General features: G+C 29.8%; 2 protein-coding genes and 1 long non-coding RNA gene across 7 annotated transcripts; 1 reads left to right on the plus strand and 2 right to left on the minus strand.

Moving 5' to 3' along the window:
• Nucleotides 1–5,958: 5,958 nt before the first annotated feature.
• On the minus strand, nt 5,959–8,440 carry LOC115717349 (uncharacterized). Its single transcript, XR_004011739.2, has 3 exons — nt 7,477–8,440; nt 6,822–6,886; nt 5,959–6,401 (listed from the first exon to the last, which is right to left on the minus strand). It is a non-coding gene; the product is annotated as an uncharacterized LOC115717349 (long non-coding RNA).
• Nucleotides 8,441–8,445: 5 nt separating this feature from the next.
• LOC115716066 ((-)-limonene synthase, chloroplastic-like) lies at nt 8,446–19,517 on the minus strand. Of its 2 annotated transcripts, none has more exons than XM_061115238.1 (7): nt 19,236–19,517; nt 15,525–15,798; nt 14,730–15,180; nt 10,671–10,889; nt 10,020–10,158; nt 9,504–9,755; nt 8,446–9,349 (listed from the first exon to the last, which is right to left on the minus strand). In XM_061115238.1, exons 1-7 carry the CDS (start codon nt 19,506–19,508, stop codon nt 9,047–9,049), a joined length of 1,911 nt encoding a protein of 636 aa, XP_060971221.1. In that variant the 5' UTR covers nt 19,509–19,517; the 3' UTR covers nt 8,446–9,046. The 2 variants fall into 2 exon arrangements, with proteins under 2 accessions (XP_060971221.1, XP_060971222.1); XM_061115239.1 differs by lacking the exons at nt 8,446–9,349; nt 9,504–9,755; nt 10,020–10,158; nt 10,671–10,889 and adding exons at nt 12,371–12,790; nt 12,872–13,123; nt 13,215–13,353; nt 13,779–13,997.
• Nucleotides 16,310–18,001, plus strand: LOC133037765 (protein RICE SALT SENSITIVE 3-like). 4 transcript variants are annotated; one of them, XM_061115241.1, is made up of 6 exons: nt 16,310–16,376; nt 16,558–16,663; nt 16,796–16,837; nt 16,959–17,045; nt 17,228–17,346; nt 17,540–18,001. In XM_061115241.1, exons 1-5 carry the CDS (start codon nt 16,357–16,359, stop codon nt 17,276–17,278), a joined length of 306 nt encoding a protein of 101 aa, XP_060971224.1. In that variant the 5' UTR covers nt 16,310–16,356; the 3' UTR covers nt 17,279–17,346; nt 17,540–18,001. The 4 variants fall into 4 exon arrangements, with proteins under 4 accessions (XP_060971224.1, XP_060971226.1, XP_060971223.1 ...); XM_061115243.1 differs by having other exon boundaries at nt 16,311–16,376; nt 16,959–17,061; XM_061115242.1 differs by having other exon boundaries at nt 16,317–16,380.
• Nucleotides 19,518–23,442: the final 3,925 nt, after the last annotated feature.

The raw sequence follows: 23,442 nt of genomic DNA on the forward strand, positions 1-23,442 counted from the left end.
TTTCGAGAAATATTAATGTATAAAGTTTGTTCATTAGTATTGAAGTCCTGAAGTACTTCATATGTATCAAGAATTATAGATATATGATCATTTGATATGGAAATTAAGATCATAAAACAAGATGGAATAAATATATGGTCTTGGAGTACCATCATTGTCACAAATGAAAATTTGTAGTACCATTAATGTGTTATGTTCATATCTACTTGAAATTTTAAATTTTCGTATGAACAAAGTTGTGTACACACATGAATGATACAATTAGTTGGATAAAGACTAATGTTCCACGAACCCCTCATCTATAATTTAGAAGTCCATGCATACTCTGGAAGAGTTATAGAAAATATATGATCAAAGATTATATATGGTGATATTTTAAAAGTGATAACAATAATCTTATGAGATATATTATCACCAAAAGAATTATGGATCATATGTGCATGAGGGGGAGACATATTCATGTTGCACTCTTTTTCCCTTAGTTCAGGTTTTGTCCCAATGGGTTTTCCTGGCAAGGTTTTTAACGAGGTAACTTGCAAATAATTATGAATATGAAATATATATTGTACTCTTTTCCCTAGCTCAGATTTTGTCCCACTGGGTTTTTCTGGCAAGGTTTTTAACGAGGCAACTATAAATCATGTTAACATACTTGCATTTTATGAAGCAAGTAGAGAATGTGTGTGAGTGAGATCATTGACATAGCATATTTGGGAAACATATGGATTGCACTCAATAAAGAAGTATCAACCCAAGCAATTCTCTATGGATAATACTGCTTGCATCGTTCAACTAAAAGGAGGTACATTGAAGGAGATAGAGTTAGAACACATTTCACGAAATTCTTCTTTATACGCTTCAAGAAAATGCATATTGGTGTTCAACATATTCAATCAAGTGTCAATCTTACAAACTTATTCACAAAGTTATTACCAACATCAACATTTGAGAAGACGACAGACAAGATCGAAATTCGTCGATTAGAAGATCTCCACAAATGCCTAAATGAGGGGGAGGGAGTTAGTTTACACTATACTCTTTTTCCTTTGACCAAGTTTTCAGCAAGATTTTTAATAAGACAGCTATTATGGACATCCAAGGGGGAGTGTTATAAATATTAATAATTATGTGGATGTCCAAATCTTTTATTTATTACCATGAATTGTAATCAACATTCCTTTTTTCCTTAGTTTCCTTTTTTCTTAGTTTCTTAATATCTCACTCTTGTATTTGTATAAATAGGGGTTCATCCCATTGGAATAAACAACTCAGAAATTCTCATTCACTTTCTCTTTCTCTCTTCATCTTCTTCTTCTTTCTTCTCATCTATTTTATATTATTTTATATTATTTCATAACAAATATAAAATTATAGTATTTATTGTGATGCAAATTTTACATCATACTATATATTGTGATACAAATTTGGATTACTTTTGATTATGTGAGATTTGTGCATCATAGTTTAGCATAAGTAGACTTTTAACAAAATCATGAGCTATATTTTACACTTACATCACTTATTTGCATCTCCATTAAAAATTCTCTTAGTCACAACAAAAAAAATTACTTGTGATCACTACAATATTTTTAGATAGATATTTTAATGAGTGCTTTTATAGTATACTATTTAAAAATAAGTGTACTGATGTATTATTTTTGTACTGTAGTTAATCTCTCATTTTATTGTTACATAAGTGTAATTGTAATTATTTGAGATATTTTATAAAATTTTGAAAAATTTAAAATAATTTACTTTACCGTAAGGAGTTTAAGTAGTTTATTTTATATGTGTATAAAATAAAAAAATAATACACTTATTTAATTGTTTAAATTTTATTTTCGATAAAAATTATTCTAAATTTTTAAAAAATTGACAAAATAACTTAAATAACTATATGGTATAAAATGTTATGTAAAAATAAAAAAATAAATTAAAACCATCTAAATATTAAAAACACAAAACAAGTGAATAAATAAATTAATTATATTCACTACAAAAAATCTTATTTTTAGTCACAATAAAATTTGTGATTGAAAGTAAAAAAATTGTATCTAATTATAAATTATTTTTTTTATATTGTAACTGAAAGATCTGTGGCTAAAAATATAAGTCATAAAAATTACAATTTGTTGTGACTAAATGTATTTTTAATTACCTTTCAAAAAAATGTATTTTTAGTCACAATACTTGGTGTCACTAAAATAAAATTGGTGACAACTTGTATCTAAATACTATGTTTTAGTCACGAATAATTTTTTGTTATGACTAAAAGTTAAATTTAATTACAAAAAATTTATATTATAATTAAAAAAAAATAATCACTTAATTTTTGATAATAATTTTTCATTATAGAATTTATATTTATGTATATTAATTATTATATCGAATCAATAACTCTCAAGGATAAATCCAATATAATTTCTAATCATGATAACTGTGCCACACAACAATTATACCTTAAATTAATAAAGCTTCACTCATTTCAAAGAGGTCACATCACATCTATTCAATTATTATAATTTAATTTGTCTTTGATGATAAGATTTTTAAAATGTAGTACATAGTTAAATAATTGATTTGAATTATATACATCTCAAAATTAAAATAGACAAAAATGTCGATAATTACTCTATTATTACTAATATAATATAAGCTAATTAGTAATTTTTCGTCCGAATTTTTACATATACTAAATTATACTCCTGAACTTTTTTGTCCGTTAAAAAATTTCCCTGAACTATTGAGATTGTTAAATTTAAGGACTTTTGTCTAATTTTATTCAATTTTACTGTTTCAGTGATTTTTTATGTACTAAATCATGCTCCCTAGACTTTGATATCTACCAAATCATTCCTCTCAAACTTTGATATGTACTAAATCATGTCCCTGAACTTTCATCTGTGTTAGAATTTTTTTACTAAAATTAGATAAAAGTCCTTAAATCTAACAATCTTAATAGTTGAGGGGGGAATTTTTAACGCCAAAAAAAGTTCAAGGAGTATGATTTAATACATGTCAAAGTTCGGGGGAAAAATTAAAATAAATTGATAATTACTAATTATTAACTTAAATGTAGACTAAAAACAAAGAAAATAATAATTAAAATTATAAGTATATTTTTATTTGTTTAAGAGTCTAATTTTAAAAGTATTTTTAGTAATTTTTATGTATTATTGTTTAGGTTTGAACTTGTTTTTATTTTTTTTTTTGTGAATTTTAGGTGATATAGAAGAAGAAATTACACGTTTAGGTGAAAATTGATCTTTTTTGAATTTCTTTTCGATGAAAATAATCAAATCATGGAAAAAGAATCTTAGGAATAGATTTCATGGCTTGGTGCGGCTCGTAAATCTCGAAAAATTAGTTTTTCCAATTTTCAGCGTAAAGAGTTGAAGCTATCTCTTAGTCACAACTCTCCAATCATTCAAAAAAGCTCGAGTTTGAGAAAAAATTAAGAACCACGACCTTTTGTTAAAGGTCGCGGCGCTCTAAGAAAATAAAAAGAAAAATAATGCTTCTTGTAAAAAAGTCAAGAGAGATCCAAGTGTGTGAGGGTTGGGAATGTTATGGGTTATTTTGAGAGTTTTTATTGGGTTTCCTAGGCTCTAAGAAAGGATTTGAGTGCATTGAAATAGTTTGGGAATACCGAGAACAAAATTCACCATTTTCATGCACGTTCATAGATATTCTTGAGCAATCTTAAATTTGAATGTGTTTAAGTCGTTTATGGGTTTACCAAAGGTAGTTTTAGATCTTATAAGGGACTCTCGGGAATGTAAGGAAACAAAACAAAATGGTGCGCGTAACGAACTGTGCCATTTTCGACACCATTAAAGACGGTACACTGGGATTGGAGAAGACAACCCAATTCGACGCATTGGGGTTGTGTTCTTGGGTCGTTTTGAATCTTATTAAGGTGTTGGGATCAATGGAAACATTTTTCAATAAAAAAGACGCGTCAAAATAGATTTTGTAGAATATGGATCGTATATTAAGAATCAAAAGTTTATCTGAACTGTTAGAATTAAGAAAAATATATCTAGTATGTTGAATTGTCAAACCTGATCCATTACCAACATATAGCCAATCCTTTTCATTGTAATACCAACTGTGCATTAGATTGTGTATAATGATTAGTTGCACTAGAATTAGGATACCAATTTCCATTTCCACTGTGAGTAGTCTGAGCAACATGAGGTTGCATAGAAGTGGAATCCTAAGAGGCTGACAAGATTCTAGTGAAACTCTTATCAAATCTGTAGAAACATTCAAAAGCCATGTGACCAAATTTATGATAGAATTGGCACTGAGGTCTATTTTATGTTGGAGGAAACCTTCCACTATGCTTAAAATTGGGACCTCCTTGACCAGAATTAAATGAAGATCCTCTATTGGTATGAAAACTAGATGAATTAAATGAAGGATAGTTATGATGATTAAAGGGAAACTCACCTCGAGAAGCTCTTTCTTGAAATTATTGTGATTGCAAAGGAGCTAAGTTTGCTACATGCGGTCACTGAGATTCAAGATTTGAATCATTGTTAGCAACAACAAGATTCACACTGAGATTAATCTCCTTATTAGTCTTTTCAATTCTTGATTCTGAGGCTAGAAGAAGCGCTTCAATTTTAGCAATTGGATATTCTTCTATTCAAATCTTGGAAGATATGATGAAAGTCATATTCACTTTGTAATCTTTTGAAGATTGTAACAATGTGATCTCAAGTAGAAAGAACCTTTCCAATAAAAGCCAACAGATCGACATGTTGCTTTACTTTAAGAAGATATACGTTGAGGGACAAGGTGTCTTTCCTGAGATTCTGAAGCTTATCCATCCGAGTGAGCAAGCTCTCAGACATGGAGGATAGAAAGCCAAGATACTAACAACTGATCATGAACCTCCCACTCCTGAAAAGCTAGATTAACCACCCGAGCAACTTGATATGCATCATTTTGATATTTCGGCAGTGGAGTGACATCTTGAATGTACTTCTACAGTCAATTGCCTCGAATTGCTGCCAAGATCTCTTGTTTCCAGAAGAGGAAATTATGATCATTGAGCTTGATCGATAGAGTGTGATTGAATAGACTGGATGATCCTTTGCCTCTCGAGCTCTAGTTCTTGCTGTCGCAAAAGGAAGGTTTGGTGGAGTTGAAGGAAACGTAGATGGTGTTACCAACACCAGTGCTTGCCATATTCACCATTAATTACGAAAATAGTTTTGATACAATGTTGGAACTATTCCCATGTCTCACCATAGCTAATGAACAATGAATAACAGAAAGGGAAGAAAGATAGAGAAAGAGAAAGACTTTGAAAGATCAAGATAGAAAGAAAAATCTTGTTATTGAATCATGAATTGAGTAAAATATTTATACAAGCTCTAGAGAGCTAACAAACTAGAAATAGAAATAATATAACTGTACAAGTGTAACAAACTCTAAACCTATATTAACTCCTAACTATCATAACTAACTATTCTTACACAACTCAACGGCTCAACTCAAAAAGAGTGTTAGGGCATGGCTTATAGATCTAGCTCGGGTATTTTTGATGTCACTCTAGAAAAATATTAATTACTTCCTCCTTTTGTATAACGTGATTTGTAATTTAAAATGGAAAGGGATAAATATTAATTTAAACAGACATATTCTAAAGATAAAATTGTATAATCAAGATTGTTTAACATCATTTGTACCTGATCAATTTTTTCATTTTATTCATCTTATATATATGGGTGTACTCTTAATGTGTATTACCCATGAATGAGTATTATTTGGAAGATTTGAGTTTCTATACTTAATTTTTCTATCTAATAAAAAGAAATCCTTCATTTTTGTATTTTATATATGGTTGAGGTTGTTCTATCTCCCTCATTGAAAACACGACTAGGGATTCAGAAAAATGATCAACCAATTAGTTGCCTGATTCCCAAATCGTTTGATGACAAAAAAAACTAAAATAAAATCAGATGAAAGAGATTGCAACAACACAGTTAACCTTAAGAATACTTATATTCATTTTTCTCCAGCGCTCAGAATATACATCAGTACAAACTGTTGTAGTAAGTTCATTCAACCACTTAACTTTAGCACTCAACTATTGTGCAAGGTACGTAATTGCATTATTGTAACCCCCAATTTAGAAATCACTTGGATTTAAACTTTAATCATATAAACTAAATATAAACATATATATAATTTTACAAAGCCGGAATCCCGATTTCAAAAGATGATTTTCACAAACATAACGTATTCTATTATATGTCATATGGTGACTACAAAAATTTGACCCAAAATGTTTTAAGACCAGAACCCTCCAGGCTGTATTGCCGCGATATGTACAATCACTACCGAGCTCCAAACTCACTGCTCCTCTGCCTTAGCTCTTCCTTTACCTACACATGGTAACACACTGGTGAGTCAACAAACTCAGTAAGATATGCATAAAATATACTATGTGCTAATAATGACTCATAATTAGGCTCTCATATGCCTAATTACAAGTTTTATCAAATGATCAAGAATATTCTTAACTAAGGTACGACCACTGTACCACATGCACTACGTGCCGTCACTGTACTAGTGTTGGTAGGGTATGAACTGTATCCCGAGTACTACTAAGTATTACACTGCATGCACTACACACCTAACTGTACTAGTGTCGGTAATACTAGTTGGTACTCTTATGTAACACAAGCTATACCACATGCACTCAGTACCGCCTCTGTACTAGTATTGATAGTGTATGGATTAAATAATTGCATGCATATAATACACATACACACATACATATACTTACTTTATGCAAATCTTACCTCGTTACCAGATTCAAGCGTGCCGGGTCGACTTGAATAGAAAATTCTCAACCTGAACGGAGGCCCTGTGTCACATTCACATAAATGGGTAAACAACTTGAATAAACCCTTCCAGGAACCTAAAGTTAAAATCAGAGGTAGCCCTAATGATAAACAACATGAAAACGCTCTAAATTTTGAGATAACATGAAAATTTGGGTTTTGGGCCTGCCCCAACTGATAGACCGGATTCCCCAACCGGTGAATCGGTTTTCGAGACCCTGCCTGGGGGAAACGGTTGACTGGTTCTACAAAACCGGTTAACCAGTTCTCTTACAAAAAATGTAAAAACCCTGAAAAATCACTCAAAACTTCCCCAAACTAAACCAAATTCTCCAAAACACTTGCAATAACATCCCATAACAGTTTCCAAGCAATAACAGTAAGAAACACCTCCTAAAACTGAACATGCCATTGTTGAGTCAAGTTTGAGTTCTTAGAACTCAAACATGCTCAACCTCATAATTATTCAATAACAACAACCCAGTTAAGCATAAAACACCAATCCTAATATACAGAAATCAATTCTAACCGAAACCCTAACAAAACAGTAACTAAATCAACATTTCAAGCATAACTTCAAAACTTGGGAAAAAAAAATAGTTCTAGGGCTCACCTTAGTTTTTCTCTTCCAAAGCTTCTTCTTAACCCTTGAATTTCTTCTAGAATCAACAAAGGAAAATTGAAGAAATCCCTTCGTTCTAGGGCTGCTACATAAACGAGAGAAAGCTAAAGAAATGGGATTTTACACTTATCTTCTAATATTTTTTTTCTTTAATTTAATTCTCTTTTTAGATAAACTTAGTTTATCTCTAAATTTCTAAATGCCCGCTGTCCATACTCTCTAAAGCCACCTATCATCAAGCGTAAAATTCCAATTCTACCATTGTCTTAATACCTAACTCAAAGAATGGTTTAGGGGTAAAATGGTCCGATACCATTACCCCGCCTAAACCCGAAACTTGAACTCAACCTGCTATTACTCTCAAGAATAAAAAGATTCTATGTTTGACGACCCTCCGTTGCATTTTCCATCGCCACCGGGCTAGAATCACAAAAATTACATATTTTGCATTTGATATAAATAACATTTGTAGAGTTAAATAATTTCTCCAAAATTAAAAAATTATAATTCTAATGCCCATTCTAAAAAATGGGACCCACATCACGTATAATATTCACATATAATCATTAAATAACAACAATTAATATCTATGGCCCCACTAATCCATATCTAAATCATACGTTCATTACAACTTTTGTAACGTCCCCGCTTCAAGCTTCTATTGGGCCCTTACACCCACTGAATGATGAATCTTAGACACGAGTACTCTACTTTGGCTGCTTCATGGAATGACAACTAACCCTACAAACCAACATGAGTATTTCCAGCGTGCTTTGTTCTCACTCGCACACTTCTTGGGAAAACTTCCTAGGAGGTCACCCATCCTGAAATTACTCCAAGTCAAGCACGCTTAACAGTGGAGTTCTTTCGTGATGGGCTACCGAAAAATAATAAGATGCATTTTGTTGATATAGGTAGTACCAATCAATCCATTTAAGTCCTCTTCAACTATGTAGTCCCAGAATCATCACACATGACCTTTCCCAGGCGATGGGGGATTGTACAACTCCCGGTCTTTCCCCTTCGGATCACAGGACTCTGACTATGACAACCACTAACAACCCTTTCAGCCACAAATAACTTGTTATTCCCAACCACTAACAATGATTTGATGACGAGTCATCAAAGACCAAAGAAGACAAATCAACAACAAAATAAAATAAAACAAAACCATGTCACAGTAAAAATGACTAATCCCAGTATCCTAAACAAAAGATATTCAAAACTATGTTACAAGACAGGACTAAAGTAGCAAAACTACAAGTACAAACCCGACCAAGCCACACCTAAATCCAAAGAAGGCTGGCGGGCCTGGACGAAGAAAAAAACAACCTCCAGCAACTAGTTAATTACGTCACTTCAGTTAGAGTTGAAGCTCATAATAAAAATAAATAAACAATAGAAGAAAAAAACATATTATTAATTAAAAAGTTAAATTGATTCATCTCAATTTACTTTAATCGTACTTTCACCACCACAAAGTTCAACATATACATATAATAGATAATTTTATTTTATTTATGTAATTATTATTAATGTCAATACCATAATACATCTATAATCATAATTTATAGGGGAAAGGATTAATAATAATTTTAAAAATACGATCTTTTGATAGAGTATTTTGAGAAGCATGTCCATCTCCATATTGGTAAATAAATTGTGACGCTCTACCAAGATTTTTGCAAACATGAACAAATTCTTTGGAGAAAGAAGAATTATGATCTCCATTTTCATTATTCATCTCCTTCCATGATTCGCTTATCAAATGCTTGATGTGCTCACGAGCTTCGTCTTCAGAAACACCAGTATCATGCATGTAACATTGAATTGATGTAGGAACATCGCCTCTTTTCATTTCATCCTATTAAATAAATGATTACTATTATTATAAACATTATCATTAACAAATTTTTTAAAAATAATAAGAGTACTATTTAATGTGTTTATCGAATTTGAAATATACATCCAATCTGTATTTTAATAAAACACAAGATACGAAATATGAGCTTACGTACCGAACATGTTCCTAGATCATCCGCAAGTCGTAATATTAGGGATCCATGTCGAACAATATTGGGATAACCCTCTTTAAGACATTCCACTTCTTCATTTGTTATGAGATTTGTAAAACAGAAATAAGCATGCATAAGAAAAGCTGGTCCTCCTACTGAAATCCAAGCATTTTCAGTATATTCTTGCAATGTTGGTTGGTATCCACTATAGAACCATTTTGCCTCCTGCAATTGATGTTTACATATGTCTATCCACTGCATATAATTATTCACATGAAAAATATTAGAGAAATTTGAAAAAATTTCAGTGGTGCCTAACACCTTCTAATATGATATATCGCTACTAATGCAATTAAGTATCAGATCTCATATAATTTAACATGATAACTTTTCGTGTAATATTATTAAACAATTGTAAGACACCACCTTTAAATAGTACTGGATACTATTAATACCTAATAGCAATGCTCAAAATATATATTTTAAAATAACATATGAATTTTATATGTACCAACATACCAATTTCTTGAAGTATTCAAGGTTAACAAAACCATGTTCTCCTAATACATTAAACACCATTTCATTTGTGAAATTGTATAAAATGAGGAAAGCCATCTTCATGTAATCCGGTAACTCATCTATTACTTTCAAATCCCACCTGCAAACCAATTTAATAAATTCTATTTAAGTTTTAAAACAAAAAAATTAAGTAGTAAATGATTGTATAATTAAATTAAGTAAAATATCATTTTGGATCCCATATTTTGTAAAAGTTATAGATTAGACTCTCTATTTTTATTAAATGATACAATTTAGACCCCGTGTTTTTCAAAATAGTACAAAATTGATCGTGAACTCAATTTTTTCGTTTTTTTTTAGTATAACCAACCTGAAATCATTTTCTAACATGAATATATAGATGTAAAAAATGTAATTATTCTTGTCATAACATTTTCAGTTCAGTTTATGTATTGTTAAGTTTTTATTTGACAAAAAATTAAGCTCTGGATCTATTTTATACTATTTTGAAAAATATAAGGCTCGAATATATTATCATTTAACAAAGCAGAAGACCCAATCAATAATTTTTATAAAATACACAGTCTAAAATAATATTTACCCTTAAATTAATAGTGTAGTTAAGTATAATTAATTAATTAATTAGGTTACCTTTGAAGAGCATTAGCGAAAAGTTGTAGTTCCTCCAAAGTTGCATATATGTCATGCATATCATCAATTATTGTGATTAGAACATAGATTTGTGTAGCAATTATTCTAAAGTAACTGAATTCTGGCTCAAATCTTATTCCAACTTGCCACATGAAACACTCCATCAATCTATCTCTAACGAAAGGCAATTTCTCTCCAAGTTTAGAATGCTTCCACCACCTTTATATATAATTAATTACATTTATATATATACACACAAATATATGATCAAAACCACTTGAAATTCAACAATATGCAATCTCTATATTGCCATACATATATTGTACATATTCAATAATACAAGCAAAATCCTTAGAGGCTATTAGTAGTTGTGCTTATAATAATACCGCGCTATGAGGTGTCATACTGTTAATTATTCGTAAAGAGAAATGTTAAAAACTTGTGACTTATAAAAAGTAAAAAAATTATGACTAATTATATAAATTATCATTTTTATGTTGTGACTAAATGGTTTGTAACTAAAAGTATTAGTCACAAAAATCATAATTTGTTGTGACTAAAACTAAATAAATAACAACTTGAATTAATATACTATGTTTTAGTCACAAGTAACTTGTTGTGAATAAAAGTCACATTTAGTCACAAAAAAATTATATTGTGACTAAAAGATTGTTACTAAAGATAATTTTTATTTTGTAGTGAGTAGGGTGTCTAGCACTCTCTAAAGTATTATATCGCTATTAGTGCAATTAAGTACTATTAGATCCTATATAATTTAATACAATAATTTTTATAAAATATCACTAACTAATCGTGTCTATACACATTTATTGGGCTCAAATAATAATTCTTCCTAAAACGGAACACGAACTCACCTTTGACATTGTGTCCGATTTGGTTGGGGGTGCGTCGTGGATGCGTCGTGGGTCGGTGGGGGAGCGCCGTGGGGTAATGGGTTCGGTTATAGGTGGTGGGTTCGGTCCGTGGGGTGGTGGGTTCATCGGTCGAGTGGGGGAATGGTTCGGTCCGTGTGGATGGTGGGAATTCGAAATAGAAAGGAGAGAGAGAGAGAGAGAGAGAGAGAGAGAGAGAGAGAGAGAGAGAGAGAGAGAGAGTCAATTTAGAATGAGGGGGTAAAATTGGGTTTTAGTAAAATTTATCCCATTTTACAAATTTTGTATAGTTTTAAATTAGTGGATCAATTTTAATTCCTATAATGCATACAATTTCAAATTTCCTTTTGTAAATCTAACTTGATCATGCAATTAGCTTTGGTAGACTCCCTCCATGTCTAACCAAGTCTTGACATATCATAATATTGTAAATAAATCTACCTTTTACAAATCCACCTAGATATATATTGAAATGCACACTAATAACTCTGTTTTGACACTTTTAACTTAAAGTGCTCCTTAGCATTTTCCAAAATAATATTACACTTATTGTCTTCTAAATGCGCTTTATTCTTTTACTTTTTATATATATTAGGCTTATTTACTTATCAATCAGCCCCCTAAAATGTTTGTGTATATTGGTCCTCTAACTTTTTTCTTATGCGAAATGGTCCCTCTAACTATGATTTTTTTGGGACAAAAAATCTTATATGTATACCCCCACAATTATGTTCATTCTATGACTTAACTCACTTAATTTGTAGGCATGTGTACAATGTAGAACTAGAAGCAAACAACTAAATCAGCTTAGAGAAGAAAATGCTTTGTAATTAATTTGCATTGGGTACCATTTGTAATCATATAGCTAGCCTTTTATTAAAAACAAAATAGGGCTAGCTATGATTAGAAAAACAAACATTTAATCATAGTTTACATGGGGATAGGAGTAATAATCAACCCTAAAACGCGCTCTTTCGATAGATTATTCTGAGAAGCATGTCCATCGCCATACTGATACATGAATTGTGACGCTCTACCAAGATTTTTGCAAACTTGAACAAATTCATTTGAGAAAAAAGAGTTAATATTTCCATCTTCATTATTCATCTCCTTCCATGATTCACTTATTAAATATTTTATGTGCTCACGAGCTTCATCTTCAGAAGCACCAGTATCGTGCATATAACATTGAATTGATTTAGGAACATCGCCTCTTTTCATTTCATCCTAATCAATTAATAAAGTTAAATAATAATAATAATAATAATAATAATAATTTCCACATTGTAAATATATATTCTAGCTTACCGACAATGTTCCTAGATCATCTGCAAGTCGTAATATTATCGATGCATGGCGAACTATGTTAGGATGACCGTCTTTTAGACATTCCAATGCCTCTTTGGTAACAGGATTTGTAAAAGCGAAATATGCATGCATAAGAATAACTTGTCCTCCCACAGACAACCATCCATTCTCAACATATTCTTGCAATGTTGGTTTGTATCTACTATAAAACCATTTTGCCTCTTGCAAATGATGTTTACACAACTCTACCATCTACATACATATATATTAATTAAAGATAAAAAAGATATAATAGTATTAAACATGCAATATATTACAACTAAAAAACCCAATACAAACTTACCAGTTTCTTGAAGTATTCAATGTGAACAAAACCATGTTCTTGTAATACATCAAATGCCAATTCATTTGTGAAATTGTATGTAAAGTAGAAAGCTGTCTTCATATAATCTGGTAACTTATCTAATTCTTTCAAATCCCATCTGAAAACCAATTGAATTTTTACACAAATATAAGTTTAATTTTGTTTAATATACATATATATATATAGAGAGAAAGAGAGGAGGTTTCCATGATTACATACAAATATTTAATCATGATGGTTACATTTACTTTTAGTCTTTTGATATTATTGTTATACACTTGCGATTAATTTATAAAATAAATAAAAATAATTAATGAATTACTTTCAATCTCATACTTTGCCTTAGTTTATCTATTTCCTTATAAATAAAAATAAAAAAGTTTTATTAAAATTTAAAAAATAATTTATTTTAAGCATATAATTAATTATAATTAATTGAAATCTAAAAATTAAATTTTTACTAATTAGTAATCTGTTATAACAGGTAATAAAAAAATGTGATATCATTATAATATACTAATTAATTAGGTATTAGGTAATTACCTTTGAAGAGCATTAGTGAAAAGTTGTAGTTCCTCCAATGTTCCATAAATGTCATGCATATCATCAATTATTGTTAATAGAACATAGAGTTTTGTATCCATTATTCTAAAGTAACTGAATTGTGGCTCAAATCTTACTCCAACTTGCCATAAGAAACACTCCACCAATCTATCTCTAACGAAAGGCAATTTCTCTTCAAGTTTAGAATGCTTCCACCACCTTTATATATAATTAATTACATTTATATATATACACACAAATATATGATCAAAACCACTTGAAATTCAACAATATGCAATCTCTATATTGCCATACATATATTGTACATATTCAATAATACAAGCAAAATCCTTAGAGGCTATTAGTAGTTGTGCTTATAATAATACCGCGCTATGAGGTGTCATACTGTTAATTATTCGTAAAGAGAAATGTTAAAAACTTGTGACTTATAAAAAGTAAAAAAATTATGACTAATTATATAAATTATCATTTTTATGTTGTGACTAAATTGTTTGTAACTAAAAGTATTAGTCACAAAAATCATAATTTGTTGTGACTAAAACTAAATAAATAACAACTTGAATTAATATACTATGTTTTAGTCACAAGTAACTTGTTGTGAATAAAAGTCACATTTAGTCACAAAAAAATTATATTGTGACTAAAAGATTGTTACTAAAGATAATTTTTATTTTGTAGTGAGTAGAGTGTCTAGCACTCTCTAAAGTATTATATCGCTATTAGTGCAATTAAATACTATTAGATCCTATATAATTTAATACAATAATTTTTATAAAATATCACTAACTAATCGTAAGACACCAAATAATGCTAGTCATGGTACCAAATAGTAAAACTCATTCGTAAAACATTATTTTTAGGTGGTATTAGACACAATTTGCTAAATAGAAAAAAATCCAATTAATATAGTTATATATATATAATTATTACCTAGAGAGATATTTGAGCTCTTCTTGATATGTTGATTGCACAATGTTGAAATCCAATTTGGCAAACTCAAGCAAAGTAGAATTCATCATCATGTCTTGTTTTTTCTCATATATTTCTTCAATGAACCATCTAGCTTCTGATTTTGTGATTCTCCAATGAAGTGGCATTTCCAAAGCATGATCCACTAATAATAATATATCCATAACATTATTATTATTATTATTATTATTATTATTATTATTATTATTATTATTATTATTATTATTATTACTTGACAATATTTTGTATTTTTCAAGACATTTGGTTGTGAAAATTCTTGCTTCTTCCAAAACACTTTCACCATTTTTCCCATAAAATGAAGCTTCATATAAAGCCAATGCTCCCATAATATCATCACTTATACTTGCCTTGAACTCTGCTGTCTCATCATCCTTAAAATCATTGAAAATTTCTGCAATAATAATATCACAAAAATAAAAATGATTTATTATAAATAATAGTGACGGATCTAAGATTTAAAATGAGGAGAAGTAATATTTTTTTAGTAAGAATTTAAACCCTTAACTTCTATCATATATGTATTCTATACAATTACACCAAAACTAATAATATGTCTATAAAATCTATAAATATTATCTTTTATTACAAATATATATTGTAGCTAATTAAAATGAATATACATTTTTTTTTTAATTTTTTTAGAGATTGATTACCCCCTCGCTTCTACGTGGATCCGCTCTATATAAATCACATAAAAATTTAAATTATTAATTAGTTAATTATACTAATCTTTACCTTGAGGTACTACAAATCCATATTCGCGTAGAAGTCTGAATTCCAAAGAAGTGGCATATAAGTCATAATTAGGGTTTTTATTCATAATATTTATATTATTAGTGTACTTTTTCTTTAAAATATTATATATTTCATTTTTAAAATGATAAGATATTCCAAGTCTTTGTAATGTATCAATGAACTCAAGTTGGGCTAAAGAATTAATTTCCATGCCAAGTAGCATCATTTTCACATCATTCTCAAGCTTTTTTAGTCGATTTGTATAAGCTTCTCCCTGCATGCATATAACAATATCTCTTAATAGATAAATCGAATAAAGTTCTGATGATGATATTGTTCAAAAGAGCATAATTAACAAATTTAGGTTAACTAATTAAGTCGTTTACAATATTAAAATATTAACTTATATATTTTTATAATAAGAATAGAATTATGCATTAGTAAATAAAACATTAACTTATGTTTATATGTATGTAAAAATAGAATTAAGCATTAGTAAGTACACTACAAAAAATTGCTACCTTTAGTGATAACTTTTTAGTCACAACATAATTTTTTTGTGACTAAATGTAATTTTTAGTCACAATAAAATGTTACTTGTGACTAAAACATAGTCTTTAGATACAAGTTGTGACTAATTTCGTTTTAGTCACAATAGTATTGTGATTAAAAATACATTTAGTCACAACAAATTGTATATATATAAATAATTTGGGACCCAGTCATTATTACAAGGAAGTGGTTAAACCTTATTGTTTTCTATGATTTCATGCTTATATTTGCACGATCTGCAGGCGGATCTCGAGGAAGTCACCTCATTGTATCATGACAGATGTATAATTATGAAGAAGGGTGGGTACTGGGTAGCTGTTTTTGTGGTTGTTTCAATTTAATAATCTCTCTGCCTCTTACAATCTAAAATCTAATTGCTCCTACCAAAATATGTCTGCACATAAACATGACTACATTTTTGGTGAAATTTTTCTGGTGTTTTCTTCTTTTCTTTTGATGGGTTTCATTTGATCATGACCAGGCTGATGGGCAAAGTTGCATCTGATAAATGTCACAAATGGGTCTTCAAAGAACCAACTGAATGTGAACCTAATATCTCCAACTACTGGCAAAGCTCTTTTGATGTTGTATGTTCTTATAATTACTTAAACTTAGTAAATTGAGTATTACTTCTGCTTTTATTATTCTGTTTTAGGTAAGATGGTGTTTTATTAGCAATATCTGGTTCTGACTCCAATAATTGATGTTATTGATTGCAGCTGCCCACTGAATGGACTGATCAGTTTGAGTCGGGGATTCAGGTCAGTACAGAGGAAAATTATGTTACTTACTACAGATTAAACTGTAAATCATGTACTATCATTATCTGATTTACTTACTACTGATTCGAAATTCTCAAGTGAAATAATTTATTTTCACCAGACTATAGCTGTGATTCAAGCTGGTCATGGTCTTTTGCAGTTGGGCTCCTGCAAGATTGTAAAAAGATTCTGTCCCAGAGAGCTTCTTGTAGTTAGCTTTAGGAGTTTCTTTGCCTTTCATTCCTGCTATTGGTTGGATAATAGAATTGAATGGAAAAAATCTGATCAATTTGCTTGATTGAATTTGTAGCTCTTTCCTTCTATCCTTCCAGGTGCACTAATTACCTAACATTACAGAATAAATTATTCTTGTACTGTTTTCCTGATGAGCTTATATTTAAATTTACATTTACATGTGATAATTATTATGGCATGCTATGAATTGGAATCTCAATTTCTCTATCTCAGTTTCTCTTTGGTCTCGTCTTTGCCGGTAGAATCACTATCAGGTATTCAAATTATCTTCTTTTTCCCCCGCTACAATCATATATATATATATATATATATATTTGGGAGTTTGAAAATATGTTTGAGTAGCTATAATATTTCCCACACATGTATACATCACCAACTTATAGTCGATCTTCATTTTGGCATCGACCAAACTCAAAATATATTTATTTTTCCAATCTGTTTTACCAGTTTCCTGCCAATTGAGTATCTTTTTACTAAGTTTTGCGTATCTTACTGGAACTCCCAAAGGACAAGTGGTTTTGCTGTGATGATTACAGTAGGATTCATATAGCTCTACAAAATTTGGTATCACTTGGACTCAAGATTGTTCCAGCTTCATTATGTGAAACTTAAGAAGCATGTAGATAAATGATTGTTTATTGATGAAGCAGAGGATGATTTTAATGGCGAATTATAAGTGGAAAAAGACTACATTATTTCTCTCAAGGTCTGCTGCTAATTGCTATAGGTGATCGAGATAGTGACACGATCAAGAGACATGAATCTGTGCAATTAGTAATTGATAAATGTTACAAATAGATTTTTATTAGACATTACATGAGCTTTTATCATGTTATTTTGTACTTGAACCAAATTTCGTGATACATGTATTGAATATTTTGATGGTATAAGAAATATATTAGATTTTATTAATGTTATTTTGTACTTGGATCAAAGTGTTATTATTGAGAAATTATAGCAATATTAAAATGTAATATTTCTTAATATATATTATAATAATAATGTAATAAAAAATTATATGATTACATTTTTAAAATGTTATTAAATGAATATAACATAAGATGAATGATAACATTAAAAAAATTGTTATTATTAAAAAATTATAACAATATTAAAATGTAATATTTTCTTATATATAACATAATAATAATGTAATTAAAACATATATGATTACATTTTGAAAATGTTATTAATAAATGTAACATAATAAACCATAACACTAAATTAATGTTACTATTTATAATATATAACACTAAAATAATGTTATAATATACTATTTAATAACATGTAAAAAATGTAATTAAATGTCAATACTTTTAATTACATGGCCTGTCTTAACAGTTGCTAAAATGTTATAAAATACATTTAATTACATTTTTTCAGTGTTATCGTAAATGTTTTTTCTTGTAGTGAATTTTTGTGACTAATACTTTTTGCCACAGACCTTTTAGTCATAAGAATAATAATTTATAATTAGTCACTACTTTTTCACTTTTAGTCACATGTTTTGTTGTGACTAAAAGTAAGATTTTTTATAGTAGTAATTAATATATATATTTTTATATAAGAATAGAATTATGCATTAGTAAATAAGATGTTAACTTATTATGAAAGTAAAAATAATAGAATTATATATACATGTACTAATTAATAAGACTATTTTCAATAGATGTAAATATTGTGCCATATTAATTTTGAGAAAAAAAAAACATATATTTGCTATAATATTTGTTATTGTGCTCCAATGCATATAATGAAATTTTAAGATGCAAATAACAACCAAAAATAAAATATAATGTTCATCAATAAATGAAAATATTTAAAAAACAGTTAATGAGAATCTTATAATTAAAATATTTATATTAAATCTAACTAAAAAAACTGCATTTATTGTGGACCGAAATTGACATATAATGCTATATTTTATACCAAATTTTGCACAACTTCTAGTCAAATTTGATGACACAATATTTAGTACACCAGTGGAGAATTAATGTTTTTTAAAATACTAAAATGTAACACTACACCACTATTATAATACCACTATTATAATAGTACTCTATCGGAGATATTCTAAGAAAACTTATTATTAGAGATTATATATAATAAATTTCAAAGAAAAAAACTTATATAAAGAAATGACCTTATATTTGCTTGAAAGAGAATGAATATAATCAAAAGACCAAATGGGAGGTTCATAGTTTCCTGATCTTCTAACAATAGTAGTAGTAGAACTAGGGTTATGGACCACAGAACATTTGATGGGGTAGCAAGTACTTGATAATCTTGATTTTGTAGTATTAATATTAGTACATATTTTTGGTCTAAAAGGTATACCAAAATAATTACTATTACTACAAATATTAGGGAATATTATTAATGGAGAAAATCGGTGTTTAACTGTTATGCATTGCATTTTGTTTGTGTTTTTGGGATGAGAATAATTTAGGCTTGCTTGACCTTGTATTTATACATATACATATATGGAACACACAGTAGAATAAATTAATAATTTAAACAATTAATATTTAGTTCAAACGTCATTCATGATTATCTATAGTTCTAATTCATATCAATTATTATTGCTCCATTATTATTATTATTATAACATATATAAAAAAGTAAAGCAACATCCCACCATTAATTAATTAATTATAATTAATAAAGTGAAATTTGTCTATAAATCGAATACTATAAGAAATATCAATAGATTTGAATTTTGGAAGTTAGTTATTAAAAAATGTCTAAAACTACTATTTTGGGTGAATGATGAAATACTAGATCAATATATGATAATGTGCAAGAAACAATGTACACTACCTAATTACCACCCAAATAATATAAAATGTTTCCACTATATAAATCTATATATTAAAATATATTAGTATCCACTCATCTATATCTACACTAATCAAGATTGATCAACCATGTGACCATATGTGTGGTGTAGTTATAGGGATTTCTGTTATTGGCATCCATCTTTATTTGGATTAAAGGTTCAAAATCCACCACAATCTCTATAGAAAGGAATTAAAGGCTTAGCCTTTCCAAAGGCTAGCTTGCTGTAGATGGTTCCATCTGTATGATGGAAACCCTTAAAGTAATTACTGATGACCCAATTAAGACAAGCTGAAAAATAAGGTAGTGCTCGGTAGAGTGGAATTCACAATCTAATTATGAATTTGAGCTCAATAATCATAGATTTCACATCTGTTAAAATATATGATGCTATTCAACTCTTAATAATATTTGTTGATCGCTTTGCTAAAAGTGATACAAGCAATATTTGATAGCACTTTTTTCAGTGTGCGTAATTTTTTTTTTCTTATTCTGGGTTATTCGTAACTAAAAGATAGTATTTTTTTGTATAAATTGTCACTAATCAGTTTTAGACACAAATATTCTAGTATTTATTTATAGGCTTATACACGAGTATGCCACTTTGACTGCTTCTTGGATTGATGACTGGCTCTACAGACCAACACGAGTGTTTTCCAGGAAGCGTGCGGGTGAGGAAAAAGTACATTGAAAACACTCAGGAGCAATCATCAGTCCAGGAAGCAGCTAGAGTGGCATACCCGTGTATAAGAGTCACCAATATGGGGAAAGGCCCGATGGAGGCTTGAAGAGGGGACATTACATCTCATCTACTATAAGTAGTTGAATTCTCATTTGTAACAACTTGATTCATTCAATAATAAATAGATTGTTTTTTCTCTCTCGTTTTCTACTGTATTTTGCTCTTATGAGCTAATATGGTATCAGAGCCACTGTTGTGAGCTCCTTCTTCTTCCTCTTCTTTCTGTTCTTGACTATTTGGTGTTCATGGCATGCGATGGAGGAGCCCACACTCGAGGTGGAAGAGTCCAAACTCGAAGAAAATGTGAATCAGAAAACACTTCAAATGGCTCTAACATGTTCTTTATTCCCAGTGAAAATTCTTGATCGACTGATCCAATGATCTCTTATCTCTCCAATTGTGATAATCCAGGTGCTGTTCTTTACGCTACGAATTTAAGAACCCTAGAGCTACCGAATTAATAGAAACTTAGAGAGAGAGCAAGGAAGAGACAGAGATCGCGGCTTCGAAGTGTTCTTCATCATAGTTCTTTTCTTCTCCTTAAACTTTTACTATTTATTATGATTATCGTTATAATGTCTAGTTTGGAGTAATTTCCTTTTAGTTAAGGGTTATTTCAAAACCCGAGACATGAATTCTTAATTTTATTATTGAATGTTAATTTCTAGTTTTTATTATATCAAATTGCTTCTATTCTTCTATGTTCAATGTCATGGTTATTGTTTTAATCTTGTTTAGATGGCCACTAAATTAGGTTTTACTTTAATCTACCATCAACTTATGATTACTATTCACCTAATAGTCTAGGATTCTAAGTGTTTGTGATGAATTACAATTTTTAATATTGTCAAAGGTATTTTTAATTGTGATGAAGAATAAAACCTAAGTTAAATAAATTATATGCTTCATTAATTTGTTGCCTAGATTAATCTATCTCCATAAATCTTAAAGCTTTATCTAAGTTAAATAAATTACATGCTTCGTGGATTTATTGCTTAGGTAAAAGAGTTAATTATTGAGCGCTTCGCCTTAATTACATGTAATAGGGAGATTGAGATAATTGACTGCTTCAACTTTATCTGCGGGATTAATAGTTTGATTGGAAATTGAAATTATATTCACTAATAGGAATTAGGAATCATTGTTGAGGGTGACGAATAACCTTTAACTAGGTTTTCATATCGTAGTCTCAATTTTAATTTTAATTTGTTTTTATTTTTATTTATGCTATTTTACTCTAAACCTCAAACCCCTATTTTCTAACTTTTGTCACTAATTTTTTTAGTAATTAAATAAACATAGTCCTAGTGGGATCGACCCTTACTTACAATTATACTAAAATAATTAGAAGTATTGGAATTAAAATATTAGTAAATTTGTTGTGGCTTACAACATGCATTAGCTTGATTTAAATACCAACACAATATTCAATTCATGAGATATCTACTTTTATGAACATATTTTTCCTTTAGTTCATACTTGGGGTCTTCCTACTACTTATGAATCTTTTTTCTCTAATTTGCCTTATATAGCAGCTCCTCAACATTCGCATACAGCAACTCCTCAACATCCTCAAACTAATTCTTCTGATCCTTTTCATGTTTCTTCTCATTTTCATGATAGATCAAGGAGACAAGTTATTAAACCATCATACCTGAATGATTATCACTGCTATTTGGCCACTAATAACAATTTTGTTTCATCTCAGGCTTCTCTAGTTACTACTCATCCTTTATCTCAAGTTTTTGGGTATCACATGCCGTCCCCTACTTTTAGAGCAACTGTCTTAGCCATTTCAAGCCATTTTGAGCCATAATTTTTCAGTCAAGCTTAGGGAATTCTTGAATAAGACAATGCAATGGACACAGAATTAGAGGCACTTGAGAAAAAACAGATCTGGATTGTTGTTTCTTTGCTTGAAGATCAACATGTCATTGGTCCAAAATGGGTTTACAAGATCAAATTTAATACTGGTGAGCATGTAGAAAGGTTTAAAGCTAGGCTGGTTGCAAAGGGTTATAACCAGTAGGAGGGAATTAATTACACATATACCTTTGCGCAAGTAACTAATTTAGTTACTGTTAAACTAGTTTTGTCTCTTACAGCAATCAAAGGTTGGCCTTTACACCAGCTGGATGTCAACAATGCTTTTCTACATGGTGATCTCCTTGAAGATGTGTATATGTCCCTACCTCAAGGGTATAGACCTAAGGGAGAGTTGCCACCAAATGCAGTTTGTAAATTGTGAAAATTCCTATATGGATTGAAGCAAGCTTCAAGGTAGTGGTTTGCTAAATTTTCAAGTGCTCTAACTGAGGAAGGTTTCCATCACTCTACCACAGACCACTCTCTATTCATCAGACACTTCAATGGAAGTTTTATTTTTCTCTTGGTTTATGTGAATGATGGCATTCTAAATAGCAACAATCTACATGAATTTAAGGCTCTAAAGATCAGGTTACATGCTCAATTTTAACTAAAATACTTAGGAAAATTGAAGTATTTCCGAGGCCTAGAAGTGGCTAGATCAGAGGAAGGGATCTTTTTTTCTCAAAGGCCCTATGCTTTGCAATTATTAGAGGATCTTGGTTGTTATGGCTGCAAGCCTATGAATACACCAATGGAAGCTAACCTGAAACTTAGACAAGTTGAGAAAGAGAAGCTAGTTGATCCAACTTTGTACAGATGAATTGTCGGGAAACTTCAATACCTAACAATTACAAGACCAGACATCTCTTATACTCAGTTTACAAACTGAGCCAATTCCTAT

The sequence above is a fragment of the Cannabis sativa genome, chromosome 5 (genome assembly GCF_029168945.1).
Source record: "Cannabis sativa cultivar Pink pepper isolate KNU-18-1 chromosome 5, ASM2916894v1, whole genome shotgun sequence".
NCBI classification, from domain to species: Eukaryota; Viridiplantae; Streptophyta; class Magnoliopsida; order Rosales; family Cannabaceae; genus Cannabis; species Cannabis sativa.